We start from the raw sequence: 25,338 nt of genomic DNA on the forward strand, positions 1-25,338 counted from the left end.
ATGAAGTTGTAGGTAAATAGCTTGAGACTATTCTAAGATCTATAAGGGAAATAAAATACAGGTGGTTATGTCTTCGTGTCTTCAAAGTAGTTTCCCAACAGCCACATGAAATTTAACCTCTTCTCTGCATAGTAAAGCGTCTATATTCATTAAGATATGACTGGACCATTCTAATACACAGATCTAACATCTTTCTGTAGCATAAATAGAAGTAATTTCTTGCTTACATAAGTGCCCACTCTGGTCTCTTGGACCACCCTACTGTATGAAGTACTGTTGAGTAAACATGTTCCTAGCAACAATTCTTTTGCTGTGCACCAGGAATGCATCTCAGAGAATAGTTGGTGATCTTTCCTGTAAAGCCCATTCAGTCAAGCAGTGTAAGTAGAAGTCATAAAATTTACCAGACAAAAGAGAAGCATAGTTAATTTCAAACTTCGATATTATTGTTTTGGTGATGTTGATGGAAAAAAAAAATCCAAGAGTTGTGACTACATGTTCTTCAATCACACTTTAATATCCTTATAACAAAAGGATTTTTATTTTATTTTATTTTTGTGAGACAGGGTTTCTCTATATAGTCCTGACTGTCCTGGAACTCACTATGTAGACCCGGATGGCCTGGAACTCACAGAGATCTGCCTGCCTCTGCCTCCTGTGTGCTGGGATCAATAGCATGCACTACCATGCCTGGCTAGGATATTTACATTAGGTACAAATGTGTTTACATATATCTAAATGTGGTTAAGGTATTTTATATACTTTCCTCTGAAGAGAATTTGGGAATAAGAAATCACTGCCCATCAACTGTATGCTGAGTTTTGGGGTTGTTTTTCTATTCCTGGATGCCTTTTATATTTAAAAAAAATAAACGTCGTATCATTAGCCAAGATATTGTCAGGAAAATTTCCTGTACTTTTAATTCCAAGATCTTCGTCTGTGTTAAATCTACCCCAGCTTGCAAGCCATCTTACTTTAATTCCAGGCAAAATCTCTAACTTCATTGCATTCGACTCAAGTTTAGTATTTATCAAAATTTCTCCTGATTCGGTGGTGGACGCCTTTAATCCCAGCACTCGGGAGGCAGAGGCAGGCAGATCTCTGTGAGTTCGAGGCCAGCCTGGACTACCAAGTGAGTTCCAGGAAAGGCGCAAAGCTACACAGAGAAACCCTGTCTCGAAAAACCAAAAAAAAAAAAAAAAAAAAAAAATTCTCCTGATTAAATGGTGTCCAGTTAGAAATTCTGGTTTAAAAAACAAAAAAGGATCCAAACAACCACATTGTCTGCAGTGCCTTCCTCATTCACTGAAACTATTGCTTTTTATTTGAAACGATCTTTGTTCTGTTTGTTCCAGCCACCGTTTTCCTGGAATTTTGGAAAAGACGCCGAGCAGTGATTGCTTACGACTGGGATCTGATAGACTGGGAGGAGGAGGAGGTCTGTACCACTTACCTCAGAATATCTTATAGCACCCCCCCCCAAAATGCACTCCTTGAGCTGCTGCCCTCCACTGAATGATGGAAGTCAGGTTATCCAGAAAGCAGTTTTAATACCTGTCTTTGAAAGAAGTTTCAAGTTATATAAAGAAAGTCTGGGTGACATACCTATGATCCTAGCATCTGGGAGGTTGAGGCAGGAGGATCTCAAGTCAAGGCCAGCCTGGGTTACATAATGGAACTTGACCACGAGGCAGGAGATGAGGAAGGCTGGCATCATTTGGCAATACTGCCATCAAACCCATGAGCTTGATGTACCCATTCTGATACATTAGTGAATTAAAATTCCACTGGTCAAGAGACATTTCTCTAATAGACATAGAAACATGAGATTCAGGGGGACAGTCCTTACACATCATCCATTTTCTTACTTTAGTAGAAGGCAGTTGTTTGTTTACGATCACTTGGCATGTGAAACACACCTCCTTAGAGAACTACTCAAGGAAACATTTCTGTGAGCCCAGGACCCACACCAGCCCCTAGATATGCACAAGTTCAGAATTACATCAAGGGCTAAAGGCTGAGAAGAAGCTGCTCCAGGTAGCCGTCTTGGTGGTGTGGACAAATGTGGGGTCAACTGTAGACCAAGCTGCCAACGAGGGCAAGCTCGGCCCTTTGGGCTCTTTCCATGCCCTCCTTCCAACCACTTTGCTCCCCGTTTCCTCATCTAGCTCAGTATATTGTGTTCTTTCCCAATCTGTGCCCAATTCTGGTTCTCTTTTCTTGACCAATCTGTTCGTGCTAGACTCGATTACCACACCCTTCCATTGGACCCTACTTTCTCTGGGCCTCACTCATTTTCCTAACCCTTATGTTCTCAGAGCTCCCCTTAGTCCCCAATCATCAAAGCCTTGATATGCCTGTGAGTCATGTAATAAAACTATAATATTATTATAGCTACTATGGGTGTTTTCTTTCCTAGAGGAATATGTGTGTGTTTCTTTATATTAACAGAAGGCTTTGAGAAACACAGATTATGAAAATGTTAGCTCTGTGACTGGATTGACAAGGGAGATAATTTTGACAGGTTTTCTTCATATTCCGTGACTGTGCTGGGGTTTTGTTTTGTCTTTTGTTTTGTTTTGTTTTGTTTTTGCTTAGTTCCTTTTTGTTTTGTCGCGTCTACATAAGATATGCAACAAGGAATTTTGATACATGGCACTGGGGCTTTTCAGTAATTCTTTAATAAGAATTCTGAAAGGCAGTCACTCCTATGCTTCATAAACATTCTTCAGAAAATGGTTTTCTGGGTTTGGAAGCAATGCTTGGGTCAACGAGGAGACTGTGGACAGCAGCTCTTACATCTGTATACTAAGAAACTGAGAGTTTCCGGAGGAAACAGAAGAATCTCTCTCTCTGTATCCTCAAACTTCACTGCCTGAAATAAAATGAAAGAAGGCCGAGCACATCTGTAAACATGTCTTCCTACAGAGCATGGCTATTCTCAGACTAGGCCGGTTCTCCATTCTCCATAATTCTCTTCTGTCTCCCTTGCCTCTGTTTTCATCTGATCGCTCTGTCAGCATGGACTTAGTCTCCAGCCCATCTGGTTTGCTCATTTTCCTTCTTTTCCCCAATTCACTCAAGTAGAGCGTGCACTTAATTAACCAGGAGTGCTCTAGTATGATCTCCTGTTGATTGTCTTTTCCTAATCCCATAATTGCTTTTTAGTTGGAAGCTGGTCACACTGGGATAGGGCTCAGTTCAATGAAACAAAAATCTCTGCTTGACTTGGGATTGAAGGAGCCTTGATATAGCCCCATTTGGAAGGTGTTTGGGCAATTAAGATTACATTTAGTATCTATGGTTAAGGGTGAATTGCCTCCCATAAGAGCTTATTAAATGTAGATTCACAATGGATTTTAGTGACCTAAACCTAGGCACACAAAAATAAAACTATTTTTGGCTTTAAAAATAAAGCTAAGAATGATACTGTCAGTATAAATCACAAAATAGATTGTGAACATTTGCCTACTTAGAAGACTTTATTCTACTGTCCATGTCATTACCCAGCAATAAAAGTGACAATTTCCAAAACACTAGGCATGGGACAGGCAGTCAGTTTTAAATATCGTTCCCTCTTCAGGGAGAGTTTATCAAGAAAAATGAGTTCCATTGGTTTTGAAGATAATGAACCTTAATCACCATATTAACAGATGTTCTTCAAGGGATCAATTTCCAAATGTTTAAGGCTGTGTTTGCAAGCCTACTTCATTGACTGGCTGATTGGTGTGGCAGCCACAGATTCCATTTTATGGTGGGGTAAAAGGATGTATCCTATTGTGAGTACTCTTCAGCACATATGGGTATGTCTGCTTGTCTTTCAGGAAGAAATACGCCCCCAGTTTGAAGCGAAGTATTCCAAGAAAGAGCGGATGAATCCCATTTCGGGCAAGCCAGAACCTTATCAAGCATTTACTGACAAATGCAGCAGACTTATCGTTTCTGCATCAGGAATATTCTTCATGGTTTGAAACTTTTTAAAGGAATCTCTCTAGTTTAATAAGATACAAACCTCTGATAGAGCAACAGTAATCATGCCGGGTGCTTGCACGATCTCATAGAGGGCTTTCACACAGTTTGCGGTTTAATCCTCACTGCTGCATTTGCTATCGTGGATGGATCGCGGGTGACATGGCTATGACCATGTGACAGATGAGGCAGGTTAAGGGATTGCCCAGGGTCTGCTCATAAGGAAGTGTCCCATTCCGATTTCCTGTTCCTCCCTCTTGCCGTGCCCCACTGTGCTCTATTGAAAGGACAGTATATAGGCCGAAACCTCCACGAACCGAGACAGTCTACTCCTTTAGCCAGCGAAGAAATACAGAATTGAAAGGAGAGGCAGATTGCAAAGAAGGGTTCAAACCCATACCCTTCTTTGGGTACCACGTCTAAGCAATAATGCCATGCTTTGCTTCCACACACACATTTGAATTTATTGGTGTATTTCTCATAGAAGGTCTAGATACATAGATTATGTTTTCCGTTTCTACAGACACAGACCCAAAAGCAGAGGAAGCTGAGGCTGTAGAGAAGTCACACTTGTGGCTAGTAGCGTAGCTAGAACTCAGCCTTGTCCTCTGATTCTCAAGGCAGTGGCCTGTCTGCCCTCATAGCCCTGCCATGTATGACCTTCAGTGTGGACCTCGTCTGCCTCCCAATCATCAGCACTAGGATTCAGATATTTGTTTAACCATTATTATGTTCCTTCCTATCATCCTGGTCAGTCCTAGCCAAGGTTTAGACTCCATTTTTTTGTGTATTTCGCACCAGAAGTGAGCAGAAAATAAAGTTTATACAGAAATACTGTAAGGAAAGGAATCTATAAATCAGTGGCTATTCCTGCAGGGACTGGATTAAAAACCCAGCTTTAGATAATGAAGTGGGCCATGGTCTTTATTAGGAATCACTGAATGAAAGTTCCAAAACTGTTTGGGGTCTCAGATTCTGTTTAGCTTATAAAAAGATAGAAGATAGACCATAAGCTATTCCCAAGTATCATGAATCTTCAACAAAAGATGCTTCAGTCTAGGTTTGCATCCAATTGTAAGATACTGTGTGTCTGTCACATCATTAGTTTATTCAACAGCACATACCAGGAGTATACAGATACTTGTCACTGCCTCTGGGCCTTACTTTCTAGTGGGAGAAAGTGACAATAATCCAACCAATTGTTAGAAATCATCAGTAGTATCCTGGAAGAGGATACACCCATTTAGCGCATGTGCCATAATCTAGCAACAACAACAATGCTCTTGTGCCAGGGCAAAGATTCAGTTCCCAGTGGTTCTCAAGCTAAGATAAAGGGGTGGATGTGGGTGTTTCCTAGGCTGTGTATAGGTGTATGCGCTCTGGGCAGGAGATGAGTGCATGGGTGTTATAGACAAAGGAAATAGTCTTGAATATTGAAAATGTGTAACTCCTTTGAAGCAATGAGAAAATGTGTGTGGGTTGCCATGATGGCCCAGCAGATGAAGGTATGCAAAGCCATCAAGCTCGACTACCTGAGTTTGATCCCTGGAACCCACATAGTGGAAGGAGAGAACTGACCCCATAAGTTGTTCTCGAACTTTCACACATGCACCATGACATGCATGCCTCCCCCTCCACACACACATGCACACACTCATCAAATAAAGAAATAAAAAAATAATATTTTTTCACAAAGAAGAAAATGCCCAGGGTTCCCAGAGAGTAGAGAGAATGGTGTCCTGTGGGTCGAGGAGCCTTGCAGAACACAATAAGAATTTTACCTACATCCTACAATAATGGGAACAGGAAACAAGCTATTGTAATCAGAAGCATAATACATTTCTATAATAAGTATGCATTGGTCTGATCGCTCAATTGTTCTTATTTAAAAACTGTTACCCCCTACCTTGGGCAGGTCTTTAGCTTTCAAACAGTGTGGTGTTCCTACTCTGTCAGAAAATCCAGAGAAAGTGTTCACCAGGATGAAAAGTGTCCCTATTCACGGGGACAGTCTGGAAGCAAAATCACCGTCACTTGGTTTTTGTTTTTCATCAGAACACAAATCTGCTTCCTAACACCTGACATTCAGGTCTCACTGGGTTTTCTCCATCTTCCTTCCAGATCTGCGTGGTGATCGCTGCCGTGTTCGGGATCGTCATTTACCGGGTGGTGACTGTCAGCACTTTCGCTGCCTTTAAGTGGGCATTAATCAGGAATAACTCTCAGGTTGCAACCACAGGGACTGCAGTCTGCATCAACTTTTGTATCATAATGCTACTGAACGTGGTAAGTGGGCAACAAGGTAACAAGCCAAGTGTGGGGGCGGGGCGCTGCTGTAATGTTTCCTTCTGTTTCTGAAGAGACTGGCCTCAAGGCAGCAGGTCTATATTTAAGAACTCGCTACAAACGCTTGGGGAGGCGGGGTGGCTCGGCTTTTATCCCAGCACTCAGGAGGCAGGCAGCAGAGGCAGGCAGATCTCTGTGAGTTCGAGGCCAGCCTGGTCTACAGAGGGAGTTCTAGGACAGCCAGGGCTACACAGAGAAACACTGCCTCAAAAACTAATTAATTAATTAAAAACTCAATTCAAATCCAGGCTCCAGGGCTATCTGCACAAGGCACAGACCTCCCGGAACCTCAGTTCCCTTGTTAATTCTGTCAGGCAGCATTGACTTTCCCTTCAGTGAATCCAAGAGTGTGTTTAGAAAATCCAGCTCAGAGACTGTAATGTAGCTCAGCAGTATTGGCCTCCACCCTTCTTCATTCAGAACATGATAGAGCAGCTGGTATCCAATGCATTCTTTGAGATACCCACGTCAGTAAAACGTCAGAATGATACACGCTGCTCGAGCTGGTGGCAGACTTTTTGCAATCACATATTTCAGGCCAGAGCTCTCCTCTGAGCATCAGACCTGCATGTGAAATGGCCAACCAAGGCAGTCTCCAACACTTTCATTTTAAAATGTTTTATTAGATTTGTTTATGTGTGTACATGCACTCACATTCGTGAATGCACATACATACACATGCAGAGTGTTATGCATGTGGAAATCAGTGGGCCACGTTGAGGAGTTGGTTATTTCTTTCTCTCATGTGGGCACCAGGGATGTGTCAGGTGATTAGGCTTGGATGTAAGTGCCTTTATGTGCTGAACCAACCTGTAGGGCCCTGCTTTCTCATTTGTTCTTCAAATACAATTCCCTATCTTCCCATAATTATCAGCTCCTTCCAGAGCCTCTCTCTTACAGCTGTTTAGTCTAAAATAAAGCTAGCATATCCTTCACGCATCCATTTCTCTCTCCATCAAAATGTGGTGTCACACATCTGTAATTTCAGCAAGAACAAGGCCAGGAGGAGGGTCAAGGTTCAAAGACAGAATTAGACCACTTTTGACACATCCCTGAGCCAAGTCTCCAGCATCTCTTCGCTGGGTTGTCTCAGTGGCTTTCTATCTGGACTCCTAGCCTCTACACTGGCTCACATCAATCTTGACTCAATGCAGAAACCACATGGACCACGTTGCATGTAGGTCAGGCATGTGACTCCTCCAAAGGTTTACAGGTCCATGGCTTTTCTTCTCACTCAACGTAAAAATTCATGTGTTTGTGTCTTCTTGCTGTTACCTCTTCCTGGAACATTCTGTCCCTCCCTTCCCCAGGGTCTGCGTAGTGTACCCTCTCACCTTCCTCTGCTCTTCGTTCAAATATTACTTTTTTAATAAAGGTTTCCCATCAATGTGCTTCAGGTTGCAACTTGTCCCTGCCATCTGTTGACTCCCTATCCATGCCTGCTTTATTTTCCTCTGTACCATTGATCACCCTCTATTATACTCCTGATCTCATTTAATGTCTTCTCCTCTGGGTGTAGGTCCCAAAGAGGAGAGAGCCCTTTCTCTCTCTGTTTTATTTTTACTGTTCTTATGCCCTAGGATCTGGAGAAGCACATGGCACATCGCAGGCATTCGGTAAATTTTTGCCATTTGTACAACAACAACAAAAATAACAGCTGGCAAGGTTAGGCTTTGAGGTCAAATGTACATCAAAATATTGACCTTAGAGGTTTATAGCAGGAAATAGTTGAGATAAAATATGTGCTGAACACTGTGTCAGGCATGAATTAGATGTCCAACTCATAATTGTTCCGCCCATGCTCATTTGAATTGCATCTTTATTATGACTCATCGTGCTGAAATGCCAACATCTTTACAAATGACTGGGACTTTTAGAAGGCCAAGTAGCATTATCCTGCTCTCCCACAGGTGTACACTGTAGGTTGTCATGAACAAAAACAGGCTCAGCAGGTGGGATCTGTATGTGTTTGTGCACACACATAAATGCATCAACTTGAGAATGGGGTGCTTGGGAGGAGTTCAAGATAGCATATCGGGGATTGCCTGGATGGAGGGGAAGGAAGGGAGGAAGTGGTATAATTCTGTTTCAATTAAAAGCATGTTTTAAAAAGTGAAAAAAAAAAAAACACCTAGTAAAGGAAGAGCTCTGAAAAACATCTGAGTTCCATAACCAATAATCCCATGTAATTCCCAAGAGAATTGGACCCACCCAATAATAAACAACCTTAGCTAGGGTTACTAAGTGAACCAGTAATCACTGAGCTAATGAAATGCAGATTGCTCATTGCTAGTAATTTTTAAATCATAAGGACTTCCTATTTTAGGAAATGATGTTTCAAAATCAGAAATGGTTGGGTAAAAACATTGCTAATTGTTTGGTGTGATGATTTCATGGGTGCTTCATCCTGTGGAGACTGAAAATAGATGGTTGGCGTCCCTTGATGGCCCATACCCTCTGGCTCAGTTAGTCTTCATGTTGATTGTGAGAAATATGTTGTGAAGGAGGGTGATTCATAGTAACTTAACCAAACAGTAGAGCTTTGAAAGTTTCTGGGTCTTCACGGGGTACAATGATTGAATGCTTGCTGTAGTCTTAACCAATGTCTTTTCATTTCAGTGTTTATCAAAAATTTAATTTAGTTGGAGATGTAGCTCAGTAGGCAGAGTGCTTGCCTAGCATGTACAAAGCCCTGGACCCAGTCCCTGGAAGTTCACACACTGGGTGTGATGTCACACATCTGTAATCCCAGCACTTGGGAACCAGGGGCAGGATCAGGAGTTTAAGACCAGGCTCAACTACATAATGAGTTTGAGGTCAGCTACACAGTGCCCTGTCTCGAAAAAACAACAATAATTTCAATCTAGGGATGTAACACAGTAATGGAGTGGATATTGAACTTATATAAGGCCCTGGAGTCCATTCCCAGCACTAATTATAATAAATAATAATAATCTAACTTATATACCTCCTTAAGAAATAAAAGACTGTGTGCATTGAATCTAGATGCATGTGTTTGTCTGGGGCCATCATCAGAGAAATACTTCATGCAGCTAGAAAACAGGATGTAGTCATCTCTACTTCAAAAGATGATCAAGAAAAGATGAAGTAAACCGAAATGGGAAAGAAGGTGTATGGAGTGGGCAAAATATCCAGTTGCTGGCATTACAAAACACCTACTGTGTGGTGAGATCTAAGCCATGAATCTACCGATACGTTTTCTAACAAAGTTTCATCCTACCAAAACCCACACACTTAAAGTGTGTCAGTCAGAGGCATCACTTCCAGATATATTTTTCAGTTTAGGTGAGATGGGGACACTTTTGGTATTTGGATTTTCTGGACAACCTCAAGCTAAAATAGCGTAATATTCCTAAGTAAAAGACACCAGTGAGGACAGCGGTGACAGGCCACAGCAAGGGAGAGAGAGAAAAGAGAACCAGCACATAAGAACTCGGGAAGCAGCCACAGCCAGGACCCTTGTTCAGTGGCCGATTGTCCTACCCACCCACCCCCCAGGTCTCTCTCCCTTCCCAGCATCACATTTACACGCTTGTCATTTGCCCCGAAGCTTCGTGAGTTCCATTATGAGAGTAGCCAAGTGTGTAATGTAGTTTGGAAGAGTTTTCATCAGAATATAAAAACATAATAATTTAAGTCCTTCGGAAACAATCGCAGCCTAATGGACGGCCAGTTAATGACTGGAACACAACCTAGCATAGCCAAAAGCATTGAAAAACTAAATTCTCTATTGACTTCTGAAAATACTCAATTTAAGATATTTTTATTATCCAGTAATATAGTTATTTTTAACGGCTATCTAAATTGGTTTGGACTACTTAAATTTTTTGACCAGTATGGCTTTTCAAAATTAAAAAAAAAAATCAAGATTTAGATGTTAATTATTAACCCTTTTTATTAACTGACAATAAAAACCTCGAGGAAAAGATTTTTTTAATATTTATTTGAAAATTTGTGCAGTTTTTTGTATAACATATCCTGTTTCTGACTTTTTACTGAGTTTGTCTAATCTTAATTAAAGAAGCAAATTTATACGTGGTGCTTATTTTCAAGATCTTGTGATATACATTTACTTTTGTGTATGTGCTTAAAAATAGAATTTGTATTTACCAAGTTATTTGCACTCTAACACTCCAGTGCCTCTGGATGACTGATTAAGTCACGTTTATTGATTTGCATTTTATTCAGCGTCTTAAAAAATAGTTTCAAAACAGAGTGAAGGGGACCGGCATTTTTCTTCTTCTCACACTGTTTCAACTGGGTTCTGCTTCCCTAGTGACCACATGGCATCTCAGAACTGTGCTTTCACACTAAGTAGACCAACAAGAGAGAAAAAGCAAAGATTATAATAATCCTTTTTATTCATCCATATGGATGTGAATCAGGTATTTCACCATGCTGTAAAAAGTAGAAAACATAATGTTGATACAAAAAAAATATAGTAAATCAGAAACTATTATTTACATTAGAACAAATTCACAAGCATTGATCAGGCTGATATGATTAGAAGTATTTATAGCTGTCTTATTTTGAAAATTACCTTAAAGTGTTGTATCAGTTACAGACATTAACAACCATAATTTACAGTATCTAATAACATTGTAAAACAAGTTATAAAATGGCTAAAGCAAGATCTAACCTGGGGTAATTACCTTACATGTTAATGGATTAAGATCTCCAGTTAGAAGACAGAGCGACAGAATAGCTAATATAATGACACCAAACTGTGTGTTTCTTAAAGAAATTCGCTTTACCCGTAAGGCAGAAGTGAAGAGATGATAGTCGCCCAAATGGGATCCGAAAGGAAGCAGGACTAGTCATGACCATATTAAATAAGATGGGCTCTAGATTACAAGTACTAAAAAGATAAAGAATTCCATTATACAATGATAAAGGTTGAATTAAAGAGGGGGAATAATGTGTTTCATTAAGTTTGGAAACAAATTTTTTCTGCTGACCTTATCAGAATAAACCGTCCATCTTTTCAATATCTTAATGGACTGGTAAGAAATGAGCTGTTTTATATAAACACTCACCTAAGGGTCCCTTACTTACAATGATCCCCTCTCCACCGATAACCTTTTCCTGATACATAGCCAAGGTCTCCTGCTTTTCTCTTCTCTCTCTCCCTCATTCCCTCCCTCCCTCTCTCCTCCCCCCTTCCCCATGTATTCATTGATGCCATGGATCCTTCTCTATACTGTATTTTCCCCAAAGGTAGTACAAATCACATCTATGTTATTTTTTAAATGCCAGTTTTTCCAGTGTTCGTACCCAGGTGACTGGACCAGAGATCTTTGAGATACGTGTCACAAGTAAATAAGGGTGTGTTATGTGGAAAAGATAAATAATAAACTGAGAGCCAAAATTATACTTTTCAGGAAAGTGTTTTGCCAGGCACATTTAATATTCTTTGACAATTATGTAATTAAGCAGTTTTAATGATAGCGTATTTTGTAATGCTAAAGTGAGTTTTACTAAAGCATCTATTCTAATCTCTTGTTTACAGAGATTTTGTTTTTATGGTCAAAGGAAATATGACTAATCTACATCACGTAATTTCTAGCTGTAATTATACCAATCTCTTTTAACATTGGACTCCATGAGTCTGGGGTTTCTGTATGCTAAAGTTAATTTTAAGGCTTTAGTAATTATATCTTTGTATAGAAAAATCACATGCCTTAATAGAGCAAATGGCCATTGATGAATGTTTGGAGTCATACAATCGAAGTGTTTGGCCTGGCTCCACAGTAAGCAAGAATCTTGGGGAAGAGAATTCAGAAATTAGGAAAGATTTTAATTTCAATTAGTTTGAACCCATTCCACCTATATATAAGGGAGCCGTGATCTCAAGGAGACGTGAAGCAATATAGTCAAACCTCATACCTTCCCAAAGGGAATGCTGGCATTCAGCCTGGGGAATTGTAAGCAATGTGTGTTAAATACTTCAATCTGTGATCTTAGTTTTCATATTGTTCAGCACATTAATGTACTTTTCATTTATCATCTTTTCAGAGAAAGAAGTTTTTATTCTCTCAATTTAGTTCCTCTCTGGAAAATATCTGCTAGCCATATTTTATTGAACAACCTTGTGCTTTTGTATGTGCACACACATGTACACACACACACACACACACACACACACACACACACACACTCAAACACACATACACCCTCCATTCCCTCTGAGGACCATCTGTCAACCAGATAGCTGGGTGAGTCAAGGATGCATCCTGTGCACTGATGGAGAGGCGGGACCACATGCTCTGGCATTTATGAGTGCTGTAATGTAGAATCTACAGCATTCCACAATAAGATGACAGGCCCTTACCTGAGAAGCCAATGCAGGATATTTGCCTTCAGTTTTTGACACCCAGGCATGTGATGACTATCCAGCCTCACTTAGGAAACTGGTAATTAGTGGCAGCTAGTCTCATTGCTACAGAATTACCAACCCCAAAACAGGAAGCAAGATGTTTAAAATCAGAAAGAAGACCTTACACATTTCCGATTATCCCCGAAAGTGTGCAGTTGCTCACAATGTTTCCACTGTTTGAAACACAAAGTAAAAAAAGTTTCACTCATGACTTGATTGCCTGTCTTCTTTACAGTTATAGGCTTTAGAACAGGTAGAGTTCATTTGTTAAAGGTGTGGAATTTATTTTACAGCTCTATGAAAAAGTCGCGCTCCTTCTGACCAATCTAGGTGAGTACAAGCCTCCTACTGTGTAGTGCAGTCGGGGTCTAGAGTAAAGCTTCCTTTCTCAGATGCTGAAATGAACAGCCCCGCTCTGGCTCCTGGTAAGCCAACCACTATCCAGTTGGTGGCGCCACACTCATGAGTTTATGGGCAATGCAAATTGGACTTGGTGGGTTATTTTTAACAAAAGAGAACATGAAGTTGGGACAAGATGGAGGGTAGATCTGGGAGGAGTTAGGGGGAGAACGTGGAGATGAATATGATCAAAATATATTAAATGCATATATTAAATTCTCAGAGTTAATAAAAATACTATATTTTTTAAAAAAAAGAAATAACCCCTTTACTGAAGATTGTATGCAACACTTTATTCTTTCCCTTCAGCAAAACAACTTAAATATGTCTAGTAATAAGATCTTTTCATTCTGTACTTTTCAAACCCGCCGTATCCCTTATGTGCTATAAGCAAATGAAGTTCAAAGTTGTTATTTTTCCCTTATGTACACACAGAAAATAGCACCACAAAAGTGCGCATGTAGGAAGTATCCAGGATCATTTCAAACGTGTTCACTAGCTATTACCTATATTTTAGAATTATAGAATTTTAGAATTATAGGTGGATTCTGCAAAGCACAGTGGTGTACTCATTGTCCCCGGCAGTTCAGGAGGCTGGAGCAGACCAATGATTTTAGCTCAAAAGTTTGAGACATGCTAGGATAAAATTAAAAAAAATAAAAACTGTAAAAGTGTCAAGTTTTCAAAGTTAGTAATTTTAAAGAGTAGTGACCTTTTAGATCAGGAATGCAGTCAGGGCAATGATGATCAACATTTGTGGAAATACATTCATGTAAACAAATGGTCTCTAAGAACATTTCTCTGGCCTCAGAACATACCAGAACAATCTGATAGCCAGCTATAAAGTATACATTACTATATTTTTTAAGGTATAGAAATTGCTTCAGTTTTATAATGAGATATTGGCTGTTCTACAGCCAATGAGAAAATCACATGCTCCCACAGGTAGCTTGCTTTAATATACTCCCATATATAGCTTGTCCAAAGGGGAGACATTCCAAAGTACTTTTTTTTTAGAATAGCCATATACCACTGAATCCATTTATTGATTTGAGATGTGCTGTGCAGAGATGGCCACTTTACTGTATCTATCTTCTTTAACATCACTGGCGTCATCCATCACCACTGTGCCTTTACCAAAAAGGAAAAAGATTAACCATGGTAGAGGGAATTGGCCATTGTCAGGCTGTGTCCCGGAGCAACTGGATCAAAGATGGCCACCATGTCATGATTGGAGATAAATGAGAATCCAGCCAGCTGACAGCCGATAAAACCTTCACATATAACTAGGAATCCAGTTTGCAGACATGAAATTCAACCCATTGGGAAGTGTTCGGTGTTTCCTCCTTCCACAGAAGCACAGCCTTGTTCTAATGCTGACATTTCCATCATTGTAGGTCTGAGGAGCTTTCTCCCCTCTCCCCTTCTCAGCTGTACTCCCAGGAAGCGTTCTGAGTTTAAGTCATGGAAAAGGAATTGATGGGGTGAAATGTTAAAGGTGCAGTTAGAAGCTTGGGGGGATGTGGGAACAGAGAAAATGTTATTGCCTTAAGTACATTTTCTTTGACCCTGCTTGAGCTTGGGGGTCAGTTCCTCGGGAAAGATAAGTGGGTCAGACAGGAGGTGTCAAGTTGGAGCCTTGACCTCAGGGGCAATCAGCTCCATAGTTTGGTTCACACCATAGTGTCCAAAGGGTCTTTGCGTTATGGAAGTCAAAATATGATGAGCTTCAAGTTGGCCCCCGACTGAGGTCACAGATGTGTACCGTGGATGGTGGTATATGGGGAAAGCTCTAAAGATGAGGCCGTCCTTTGGTTTTTATCTGTGAGGATGATAGAAATAGCAGATGAGGGGAAAGGCCTAGGAGACAAACATGCCTGGTGTCCTGGGATTTGCAGTTCCCTCCCTCACGTGACAGGAGATATATAGGAGCTGAGATAAAGAATCACTAGGCGCTTGATGGGGTTCTGACGCAATGCATGCCCTACTCAATTGGCAGGACCACCTGGGTGCTCACTTCCTTCAGAAGTGCCTGTAGCCACCTGAGACCACACTGTTCTTTGAGCTGGTCCGTGAGCTGGAGGTCTATCTCCTGCATGGTCTGCTGCCCATCAGGTCAACTGTCAGCAAACTGGAAGCTCCAGTGCCTTCTGAAGACCCTCTGACTCTGTGTGGGGGAGGGGAGAGCCGGAGGAAGGAGGGAGGGGGAGGTCACGTTCAGCCTCTCAAACCCTGCTCCCTTTTGTCCACAGAACAGCCTCGCACAGAGTCCGAGTGGGAGAACAGCTTTACCCTGAAAATGTTTCTTTTTCAGTTTGTCAATCTGAACAGCTCCACGTTTTACATCGCATTCTTCCTCGGAAGGTAAGAAGCGCCTCTCTGTGAGCTCCCAGCCCTGGTGGGAGTGGATTGCTCGGAGCCTGATGGCCAGGGCCCTCCCTGTAGGGTGATCAATACAAAAAAAGGGTAGAAAGAGAAGATCAAGTCAGCCTCGACATGGGGGTCGGGGGTGGGGTGGTCCTGTCTCAACTTAGTATGCCAGACTTCGTTGACTCCCCGAGGGAGGCCTTACTCTCTCTGAGGAGTGGAGAGGGGGTGGAATGGGGAGATGTGGGAGGGAGGGAGGAGAAGAAAAGAGAGCGGGAACTGAGATTGGTATGTAAAATGAAAAAAAAAAAACTTTAAAAATAAATAAATAAATAAAAACATAAAAAATACTTTTAAAAGAAAAGAAAGAAAGAGAAGATCAGCCACCTCCTTTCCCTTCCCAAACTGCAAAGCCACCTCACTTCCTGGGAAGGGAAATAGCCTCCACCCAAAAGTCCCTGGACCTCTTTGGTTGTATAGCTAAGTAGCAGGAGATAGTTTATGCGTGAAACAATGGATTGAAAAGCTTGTGACTCCCATCTCCCCTGAACCAAGCCTGTGGATGTCACACCTAAGCTGGCAGGTGACATAAGGAAACACAAGCTGGAGTATGGCGGAAGTCCCCGGCTTCACAGAAGAATGTCCCAACAGGGAAGAGGGCAGAAATGAGAAGCCAGGGCTTCCTAGGGATGAAGACTTTGGAGGGATTCCCTGTTCTGTATTGATGCATGCATGATTCCTACCTGTCTGAGGCCCTGAGGCCCGTTTGGTGGGATGGATGCAGTGGCCTCTCTTTTGTTGCTTAGCTATTTCAGCAGCATGAAACTCTAGTCAAATACTATGACAACAACAAACCCCACACTGCTGGTGTTCAGAAGATCAAATGTGGATAAATGCAGGAACGTAGCTTCTGCTTACACAGGCTGTGTGTTGAACAGGAATGTTCAAAACCATAGGAAATAGCAGGAATGGGCCCCTCCCATCAGTAGCTGGGCAGGAAGGCCAGGGGAGAAATGCTCCTGGGAGAATTCCAGAAGTTCAAGTAATGACAGCTCTGGAGGGTTTCCTCGTTCCTGCAGACGTGATCCTTAAGGGCTCCCATCATTTACTTTAGAGGATATGCCAACTTGAATGTAATGCTCACCGAAAGCCTAAACCTACAGAATGCTAACGGCTTGCTTCTGTGTTGAAGATTTACAGGACACCCAGGTGCCTACTTGAGACTGATAAACAGGTGGAGGCTAGAAGAGGTCAGTACTCTCTCCTTTTTCCTTGTTCCCAACAGACTCCCATTAAACAGCCTTCAGGCAGCTTTGTGCAGACTAGAAAACTGTCACTCTTCTCTTTGCTGATTGCTGTATCTCTGCTTGCTTGCCTCACAGTGCCACCCCAGTGGATGCCTTATTGATCTCTGTATGCAAATGGGTATTATAATGGTGCTAAAGCAGACCTGGAATAATTTCATGGAACTAGGCTACCCGTAAGTACCTTAGCTATCTCACGGAGAGGCAGTGTGGCTCATGGTTGGCATTTCTGAGTGTAAGCAATATGACTCGACAGTTAACCCAGTATGTCACATGCAGATTCAAATGCCGTCATAAAAACAGTAAACACCGGGGACCAGTGAGATGCCTCGGTAGGTAAAGGCTTTTGCCACCCAAGCCTGACAACATGAATTGGATGTTCTTGGAACTGACCCAAAGTATGCCATGGCACACAGTCCACACACATACACAAACAGCAATATATTTTTAATTAAAAATAGTAAACATTGGTTCTTTTAGGTTTAGCCTAACTCATACAAATTAAAGTGAACATTCTCTTTTTTTTAATTTTATCAATGTTTTGAGAACTTCATATATTTTAATAATTTCACTCTCATCTCCCAACTCCTCCCAGATCCATCCCCACCTCCCTACCCATCTAAACAAATTCATGTGTCCTCTTTTTTCTTCTCCTTCTAAGTCTATCATGCTACCCAAATACTCTTGGGGTGGGAGCATGATTGACCTATCAGTAGTCACTCTTACAGAAAACTGACTTAGCATTCTTTGTGAGGCCTCTGTGCATGTGCTTACACTGGCTGGGTGAGTGTAGCATGCTCTAATGATGTCTTTGACTCTTTCCGTTCCAGTATTGTAGGTTCTTAGCTATTTATCACAAGATCTTTATTCCCCTATTCCCATGGTAAATAAGAATGTTAATTTAAAACAAAGAAAGAAAAGCACTGTAAATTCAGACGTCACATAAAAGGAACTTGAAAAAGGAGAAAATGTCAGAGATGTTAAAGTGCATATTTTTACCTGTAAAAATATTGTCACCCCGTGGTAAGATTTTCTGGTTGATGACAGTGACCAGGAATTTGTGTCATTTCTGTAAAGATAACCTTGAACTTGGCTCTGACAGCTCCTGCTTAGCTTGGCTTTGAGGACACGGATCCCTGGTCTTTCTGTGTCTGACAGGATTCCACCAGGTGGTTTCCATGTCAGCTCAGTAACTCTGGGGAGACATGGCTCTCCAGGACTGAGGGAAGACCACTCAGAACAGGAGCCTGGGACTTGCTGAATGAGGAAGGTCTTTTCATAGGGCCCTGTCAGAGGCAAGGCCAATGATTTTCTGTTCTTAGATTCAAGTTTTAAAATCTTGCTCCAAGTGTCTAATGTTTTCTATAAGGCTTTTAAAAAATAAACACAAAAAAGGAAATATGATGTTTCCCTTTCTGGAATGTTTGATCGAATCTAATCGAAATGTCGAAGGGTGACTCGGGATATGCAGCTGAGCTGTGAGGTAAGCAGGGTGTGTCTGATAGCCACCCCTCGTTTGTCCTCTTGGAAATACTAAAAACTTGTCACTTTTTTCTGGAACACTCCAGCTCATAGACCTGCCTCCTCTGTGGCATTTCCTCTGTCTCTTATCATATTATACAATGTACTCCTGCATCCTGCTGAGGGCAAACAGCTCAGCTTCGAGTCTCAGAGTGAGATGCATCCCACGGGAGTCAGAGACCATGTCAAGCTTGAGTCTAAAGCACCTGAGCCTTCTCGTAAGGAATTATAGGAACCTGAATGCCAGGAGAGGGAGATGATTGTGATTTCAGATTTTTCTAGGTCCCTGAAGTCAGAATATGTTGATCGTAATAACTCATCTGCCAGGACCACTAATGGGTACGGGTTCAGACTTCAGCCACCTAAGCTAGACCTTCTAGCCATTGAACATCCCGGTGTTGCCTTGGCCCCAAGTCAACTCAAGGTGCTTTCAGCCCTCTATCCAACTATTTCTAAACACGGGACCATTTCATGGACGATTAAATAAGTTGGTCACCATTCTGTCTACTCGCAAACAGAAGTGCTTCAGGTGTGCAGAATTCTTTCTAGTTCCAGACATGGCTTCCTGCCTGAGTGAAGCTGGGTTTGACTCATTCCAAATGCTAACTCTCCTCTTTCTCATTACTTAAGTCTCATGAATAGTTGTGTGTGTTTTTATAAGAAACTAATCTTGTCACCCAGGTTAATTCAGAATTGGTGGACTAGAAGAAAAGTTCGACAAGAACATGGCACTGAAAGGAAAATAAATTTCCCACAATGGGAAAAGGATTACAATCTTCAGCCAATGAATGCCTATGGACTCTTCGATGAATACCTGGAAATGAGTATGGAAATCTGTTTTGCCTCTTAATTATAAATGCTCTCCAGCTACACTCAATTAAATGTACATCTGTTATTATCTGGCCATTCATGTAAGGGGATTCTGGTGTGAGGGCATTCCAAGCACCGTGTGAAAGGGAAACAAAATCCTAAGATATTCAAAGCCAGTTTTGGAGTTATAGCTCAGTGGTGGAGTCCTTATTTAGTATGAACAAAGCCCTGAGTGAGATTCCCCAGTACAACAAATGAACAAAGTTCAAATCCTTCATGATATTGTATCTCTCTCCTTGAACCATGAGAAGGGGCTCAAGTTGTAGCTTATGAGTAGAGAGATTTCTTAGCATGTTCTAAGTTCTGGGTTCAATCTCTCTCTCTCTCAATTTCTCTCCCTCCCTCTCTTCCTCCCTCTCTCTTTCTTTAACACACACACATACACACACACACACACACAAACACACACACACACACACACACACACACACACACATTGATCCATTCAGGACATTCATGAAGACTCTACTCTATAACCCAAAGACCTCCTACTATGTCCTATTTCCCTACCTCCCTACACTGCCTTATTACGGAACCAAATAGCCAAGAAAAAAAAAATGTGGAGAAATTCAGTATATAAAAAACCAGAAAGAGTCATTACTCAAAGTGATTGACTCACACATCCAGCTGACATCTGTTCAGCTTTACTCAATGCCAAAGAAACAACTACACTTGGCACCAGAGACAGAGAAAGGGAGTATGACACAGTGCTCAGCTTTCAAGGGTGCATAGGCTAATGGGGGAAGAGCCAGAGACAGGAAGTGCAAGTTCAGGAACTGTCACGGTTGCCGAAGCATGAATCACGGGAAGTCTGTAGGGGCAGCCATTTTTGCTGTAGGAGGAAAGTGGCAGAGAATGAGGAATGCTTAACCCGGCTTCACATAAAGAATCCGATTTCTTTAGCATCAAAGCCAAGTTAGTCTCAGTATGGATCTGGGGAAGAAATAATAATAATGAGGATGCCTAGTCAGATACTGTGTGTATAGTCACTCTCTTCTTTTGAAAATCTGTTTACGCTCTGCAACCTAGGGGTGAAATGGGAGCAGAGCTGGGCATGATGAATTACTTCTAAAGGAAGCGATCCTAGCTGGGAGAACTTGAAAATTAAAAAAGCAGTAGAATTGATGCTTAATGTTTCTTAGATTGCTTCTGTCCTAAGTATCTATTGATGCTTTTGGAGTTTCAATTATAGAATGGCCGAATGATATAACTTGGAAAAGAAATCAATGTGGGCATTAATAATAAAGCTTAATAAAGGCAATTCATTAAGAGAAATCACCAATTTTGAGTCTCTTAATGGACTTTCCCCCATAAAGAAGGAAATGAACAATAATGCTCCTGGAAAGAAGCGTTTATGTGGATGGCATGCTACAGCTCCTGAGGTACCACTGCAGCTTGAAACAATATGAGGTGCATCACAGACAGACCCAGGAATCCTTCCTGCTTCCTCTTGTTTTCGTTTTGATTTTTTCCTAATTATTTCCTGGATTTATTATGTTATTAAATACTATAACTTACTGGATTACAATATAAAGTAATAGAAAGTATTTAAATCTCAAGTCTACAGATGACTTTTCAGAGACTTATACATGAAGCAGCCACGTCTATGCAGGCAAGTGGCTGGCAGACAATTGTCCACAGTCCAAACTCACCCAATAATTTTTATAAGTGACGTTTTCTAGGAACATCACACATCCACTCTCTTAGACACAAATATATCCTGTTCTAAGGGCAGGTAAAGAGGGCTGTGCCACTTTTTACATCCATGTACTCAAAAATTGTTAAGCTTTTATTTAAATATTCTACTTGGTATATAGTAGCATCTCATTGTGGTTTTAATCTGAAAGTTATGGCAATTAATGACACCAAATATCTTCCATATGCTTATGGCTATTTGAATATTCTCCTTAAGTTTCTATCAAGACCCATGATTGTGTGTGGGGGTGTCATTTTCTTGGTGATTTGTAGAAGTTATTTACATAGTGTAGATATGAGTCCTGTATTAGTTGATTTTTTCATTACTGTAAAAAAAAAAGTCTGTCAAGGAACAGTTCAGTAACAGAGAGGTTTCTGTCAGTTCCTGGTGTGAGGGACGCAGTCCATCATGCCAGAGAAGATACTGTGGCAGACAGCTCCGTGTATGCAGAAGCCTATGTCAGCTTACATCTCATCCAAACAGGAAACAGAATGGGCTGGAAACAGAGCCACACTAAATATTAACCATACCCACCCCCAATAACCCACTTCCTCCAGTTAGATGCCAATGCTCACAATGGTTCTCAACCTGTGGGTAATGACCCCCATAGGGGTCATATGTCAGATATCCTGCCTATCAAGAGATTTACAATATGATTCATAACAGTAGCAAAATTACAGCTATGAAGTAGCAATGAAATAATTTTATAGAGGGGGGTCATTACAATGTGAGGAACTGTATTAAAGGGTCACAGCAATAGGAAAGTTAAAAACCACTGGCCTAAAGGTTCTACAATCTCCCCACATAGTACCACCAGCTGGAGACCACGTGTTCAGTCACAGATGTGTGTATACATCTCATATCCAGACCACCACATGTCAGATAAAGCTTCTGTAAGTCAAGTGTCTGAAGGCTTGTCTGCCTATCCTTAAGGCTTTCTTCAAATGTACAAGTTTCAATTTTGTTCTTCAAAATTAGCTCCAACTAATTTTACATTAACATTCCTAATTTCCATTTTAAAAACAACAACTTTTGCTGAGGTATTGGCTGGGATTTAGTAGGACAATTTGAGCAATACATACATATTTTCCAATTCATGAATATGATATATCCCTGCATTTATCTTTATACACTTTTGCAGTAGTTTTAGTATACAGGGTTTGTATTGCATAAGTTAGCTTTATTACTAAGAAGTTGGTAAATTTTGCAACTAATGTTGATTTCACAATTTTTTTTCTGTTTCTATAGTGTTTGGAGAATGGAGTTTTTCTGTTTTGCTTTGTTTTGTTTTATCCTGAGGATTGAGCCCACAGCCCCATGAATTTTAAGTACAACCTCTACCACTGAGCTGCACACATGGCCCTACTTTTGGTTTCTATTTTGTTGCCACTATATAAAGTTATCATTGGTTTGTATGTTGACCTTGTATGAAGTAAACTTTCTGAAAACTAATATCAATTATAGTTCATAGATATTTTTGACTTTGTTCTCCCACATCATCTACAAATAATGGTAGTTTTATATTTTCCTTTCTAATCACTAAACATTTGGGTTAACCTTGCTGATGCACTGCACTAAAACCATCCTTATAATGCTGGCACAGGCATCCTTGCTCCTAACAGGAAGGCAAAAATGTCCAATACATTACCGTTATTAATGATGCCGGCTGCATTTTTATACATTTCTCAGATTAAAGACGTGTTCTTATATATCTATGTTTCTGAGAGTCATTGTCATGGTTTTTACTTTGACCTAAGGGGCGGGCTGGCCCTCTTTGTCATCCAGCCTTTCATCATTGTCATTATATGTCAGTCAGTGAGCCAGCATTATTTAGTACCTAACAAGTCCCTTCCATACACAAACCACTCCAGTGTGTATGTGGGAAAGATAAACATAATGAGGCCCCCATTCTTACTTTCTCAAAGCCCAGTATAATGAAGGAAAAGAGAGATAAAGGCAAATAAAGTTCATTCTGTGTTGCTTGGCAGCAGCGGAGGCTAACAGAGGAGGCCGTGCTATTGGAAGTCTCCAGGAGAGGGCGCAGTTGAGCTTAACCTTAAAGGACGAATTGCATTTCATCACTTTATCAATAGAGACGTTAAGTGTATCTTTGACTCAAAACACCAGAAGTCCATTGTGACCAGAACAAAGGAATTTTTTTTTAAAAATCCGGGACATGGTGGATGGTTGAACTTGAATTTTAGAAATCTGCATGGAAGAATCACTAAGATCTTAGAATGGCATGGAGAAAAGGAGGAGTTGGTCTGTAGGTGGTGAGGACCTTCTGAAGCCTTTCCTGCAGGGAGATGATAAACAATGGCCTAGAACCAAGACTTCGTGCAGACTGATAACAGCGCAGTGGAGAAGAGGGGTGACAGTCAGGAGAGACAGAGCCAGTTGGGTAGCCAGAGTCTGAACTCAAGTAGGGATGGTGGGGAAGAAGGAGATGTGGGAGACAGTGATGAGGAACCATTGATGGACCTTGGGGTCTAATGATTCTGAAGGCTGAATGAGCAGAGATCTAGGTTCCACCCGTGAGGACCATGAGCAGAAAAAAAATGTGAGGAAAAAAAAGACCATCATATCAGGGGTGGGCTATATTAGCATATCTTAAATATTATGTGAGGAGACAGAAATATACAAACATCCCATCTTCAATATTCCACCCACTAATTTTAGTATTCTCCCATGGCTGCAAATTTAGCAAAAAGTTTAATTAATGGTGACTTTCTGTCCTCTCCATTCCTTCTGTGTTTATGAATTAAATTCTACCGTGAAGAAGAGCCGCACTGTATTCCCTGTGTGTTTTCAGTTTATGTTTGTTAGTGTTTATGTAGCCATGACTTTGACAGCCTTGAGCTTATGACCCAGTGCTGCTAGGACTTTGCTGTGCCCATCATTCCAGCGTCGGCTGTTGGCAATGCCTACACATCTGTCCTGTTGATGCCCCCCCGCCCATCGTTTGCTGAGCATCTCTTCATTTTCTCACATCATGAGACAATCCAGTCTCCTCTTGCGGTCTTTCCACCATGACCTAGAAGCAAACATTCTGCCAAGAAGCCCTGGTTCCATCAATTAGTGAATGACATTTAGAAAGCATTGAGATCCGAGATGAGCTTTATGCCACTCAGATTCCATTCCCAGGCCAAGGAAATACCTTTGTCCAATCTTATCCATCTTGTTGTAAGGGAGATCCCTTCAGTTTATGATTCTTTTTTTATTATTATTAGGAGATTTTCTACTCATTTTACACACCAACCATGGATTCCCCTGTCCTCCCTCCTGCCACCCCCCCAGCCTTCCTCCTCAATCCCCCCCCCATTCCCACCTCCTCCAAGGCGAAGTCTCCCATTGGGAGTCAACAGAGCCTGGTACATTCAGTTGAAGCAGGTCCAAGCCCCTCCTCCCTGCACCAAGGCTGAGCAAAGTGTCTCACCATAGGCCCTAGGTTCCAAAAAGTCGGCTCATGCACTAGGGACAGGTCCCCATCCCTCTGTCTGGGGGCCTCCTAAACAGTTGGAGCTAAACAACTGTCTCACTTATCCAGAGGGCCTAGTTCGGTACCATGGGGCTCCTCAGCTATGGGTCCACAGTTTGTGTGTTCCCACTAGTTTGACTAGTTGTCTCTGTACTTTTTCAGTTATGATTCTTAATGATGGGGGGAAATATGGTATCACAACGGCGCATTCCGATTCACACTGCCATGGTGTGGAGACTGCAAATTTTACGTGGGGACTGTGGAACCTTTCTGAAGCAGCGATGGAAAACTAACATCTCTCATTGTCTTCCTTTCCCTCTCTAGTCCTTCAGTTCGGATTCACAACCATCTTTGTAGCAGCTTTTCCTCTTGCACCACTTCTGGCCTTACTGAATAACATCATCGAAATCCGACTTGATGCTTACAAGTTCGTTACACAGTGGAGAAGGCCCTTGGCTTCCAGGGCCAAAGACATAGGTAAGTTGCCTTCAGGGATGCTTCTTTTTTTTTTTTCTTTTTTGAACATATGAAACATCTTGCATGTAAACTTGAAAAGCCTGCCTGGTGCGGCGCCACATACCTCTGATCCCAGCCCGGGAGGGGCAAAGGCAGGTGGATTTCTGTGAATTCAAAGCCTACTTGGTCTATATAGTGAGTCCTAGGCCCTTCAGAGCTGTCTCAAAAATAAATAAATAAATAAATAAATAAATAAATAAATAAATGCCATGCACTTTAGGAATCCTTAAGGTTTGCATGTAAGAGGATTCAAATGATTTTTGAAAGAAAAAAAAAAAACTATGTTGGTTTTAAATAATATTATACAAGAAATAAAGCTACCCAGTTAGACTGGTTTAGATTTCTAGTGTTTTATGAATTTGTGCTTAAATTGATTCTTAGTTAGGTTATTTCTACCATAAGACTTTAGAATCTAAAACTTTGATTCATCGTTTTAAAAATAGACCTTCTGTTTGCCCCCCCACCCCCACTTTCC

The 25,338-nt window shown here is 41.2% G+C and overlaps 1 protein-coding gene across 3 annotated transcripts in view; it reads left to right on the forward strand.

Moving 5' to 3' along the window:
- The window catches only part of Ano4 (anoctamin 4), a 395,425-nt gene that overhangs the window by 350,241 nt on the left and 19,846 nt on the right, over window positions 1–25,338 (forward strand). For all 3 annotated transcript variants that reach the window (XM_037196832.1, XM_028880306.2, XM_028880308.2), the window contains 9 exons: window positions 1,356–1,438; window positions 3,825–3,965; window positions 6,091–6,255; window positions 13,006–13,042; window positions 15,364–15,475; window positions 16,671–16,728; window positions 16,861–16,958; window positions 18,985–19,127; window positions 24,672–24,824. In XM_037196832.1, coding sequence (XP_037052727.1) covers window positions 1,356–1,438; window positions 3,825–3,965; window positions 6,091–6,255; window positions 13,006–13,042; window positions 15,364–15,475; window positions 16,671–16,728; window positions 16,861–16,958; window positions 18,985–19,127; window positions 24,672–24,824 — 990 coding nt within the window. The remainder of the gene's footprint in view (window positions 1–1,355; window positions 1,439–3,824; window positions 3,966–6,090; window positions 6,256–13,005; window positions 13,043–15,363; window positions 15,476–16,670; window positions 16,729–16,860; window positions 16,959–18,984; window positions 19,128–24,671; window positions 24,825–25,338) is intronic.

Source organism: Peromyscus leucopus, chromosome 18 (assembly GCF_004664715.2).
Source record: "Peromyscus leucopus breed LL Stock chromosome 18, UCI_PerLeu_2.1, whole genome shotgun sequence".
Taxonomy (NCBI): domain Eukaryota; kingdom Metazoa; phylum Chordata; class Mammalia; order Rodentia; family Cricetidae; genus Peromyscus; species Peromyscus leucopus.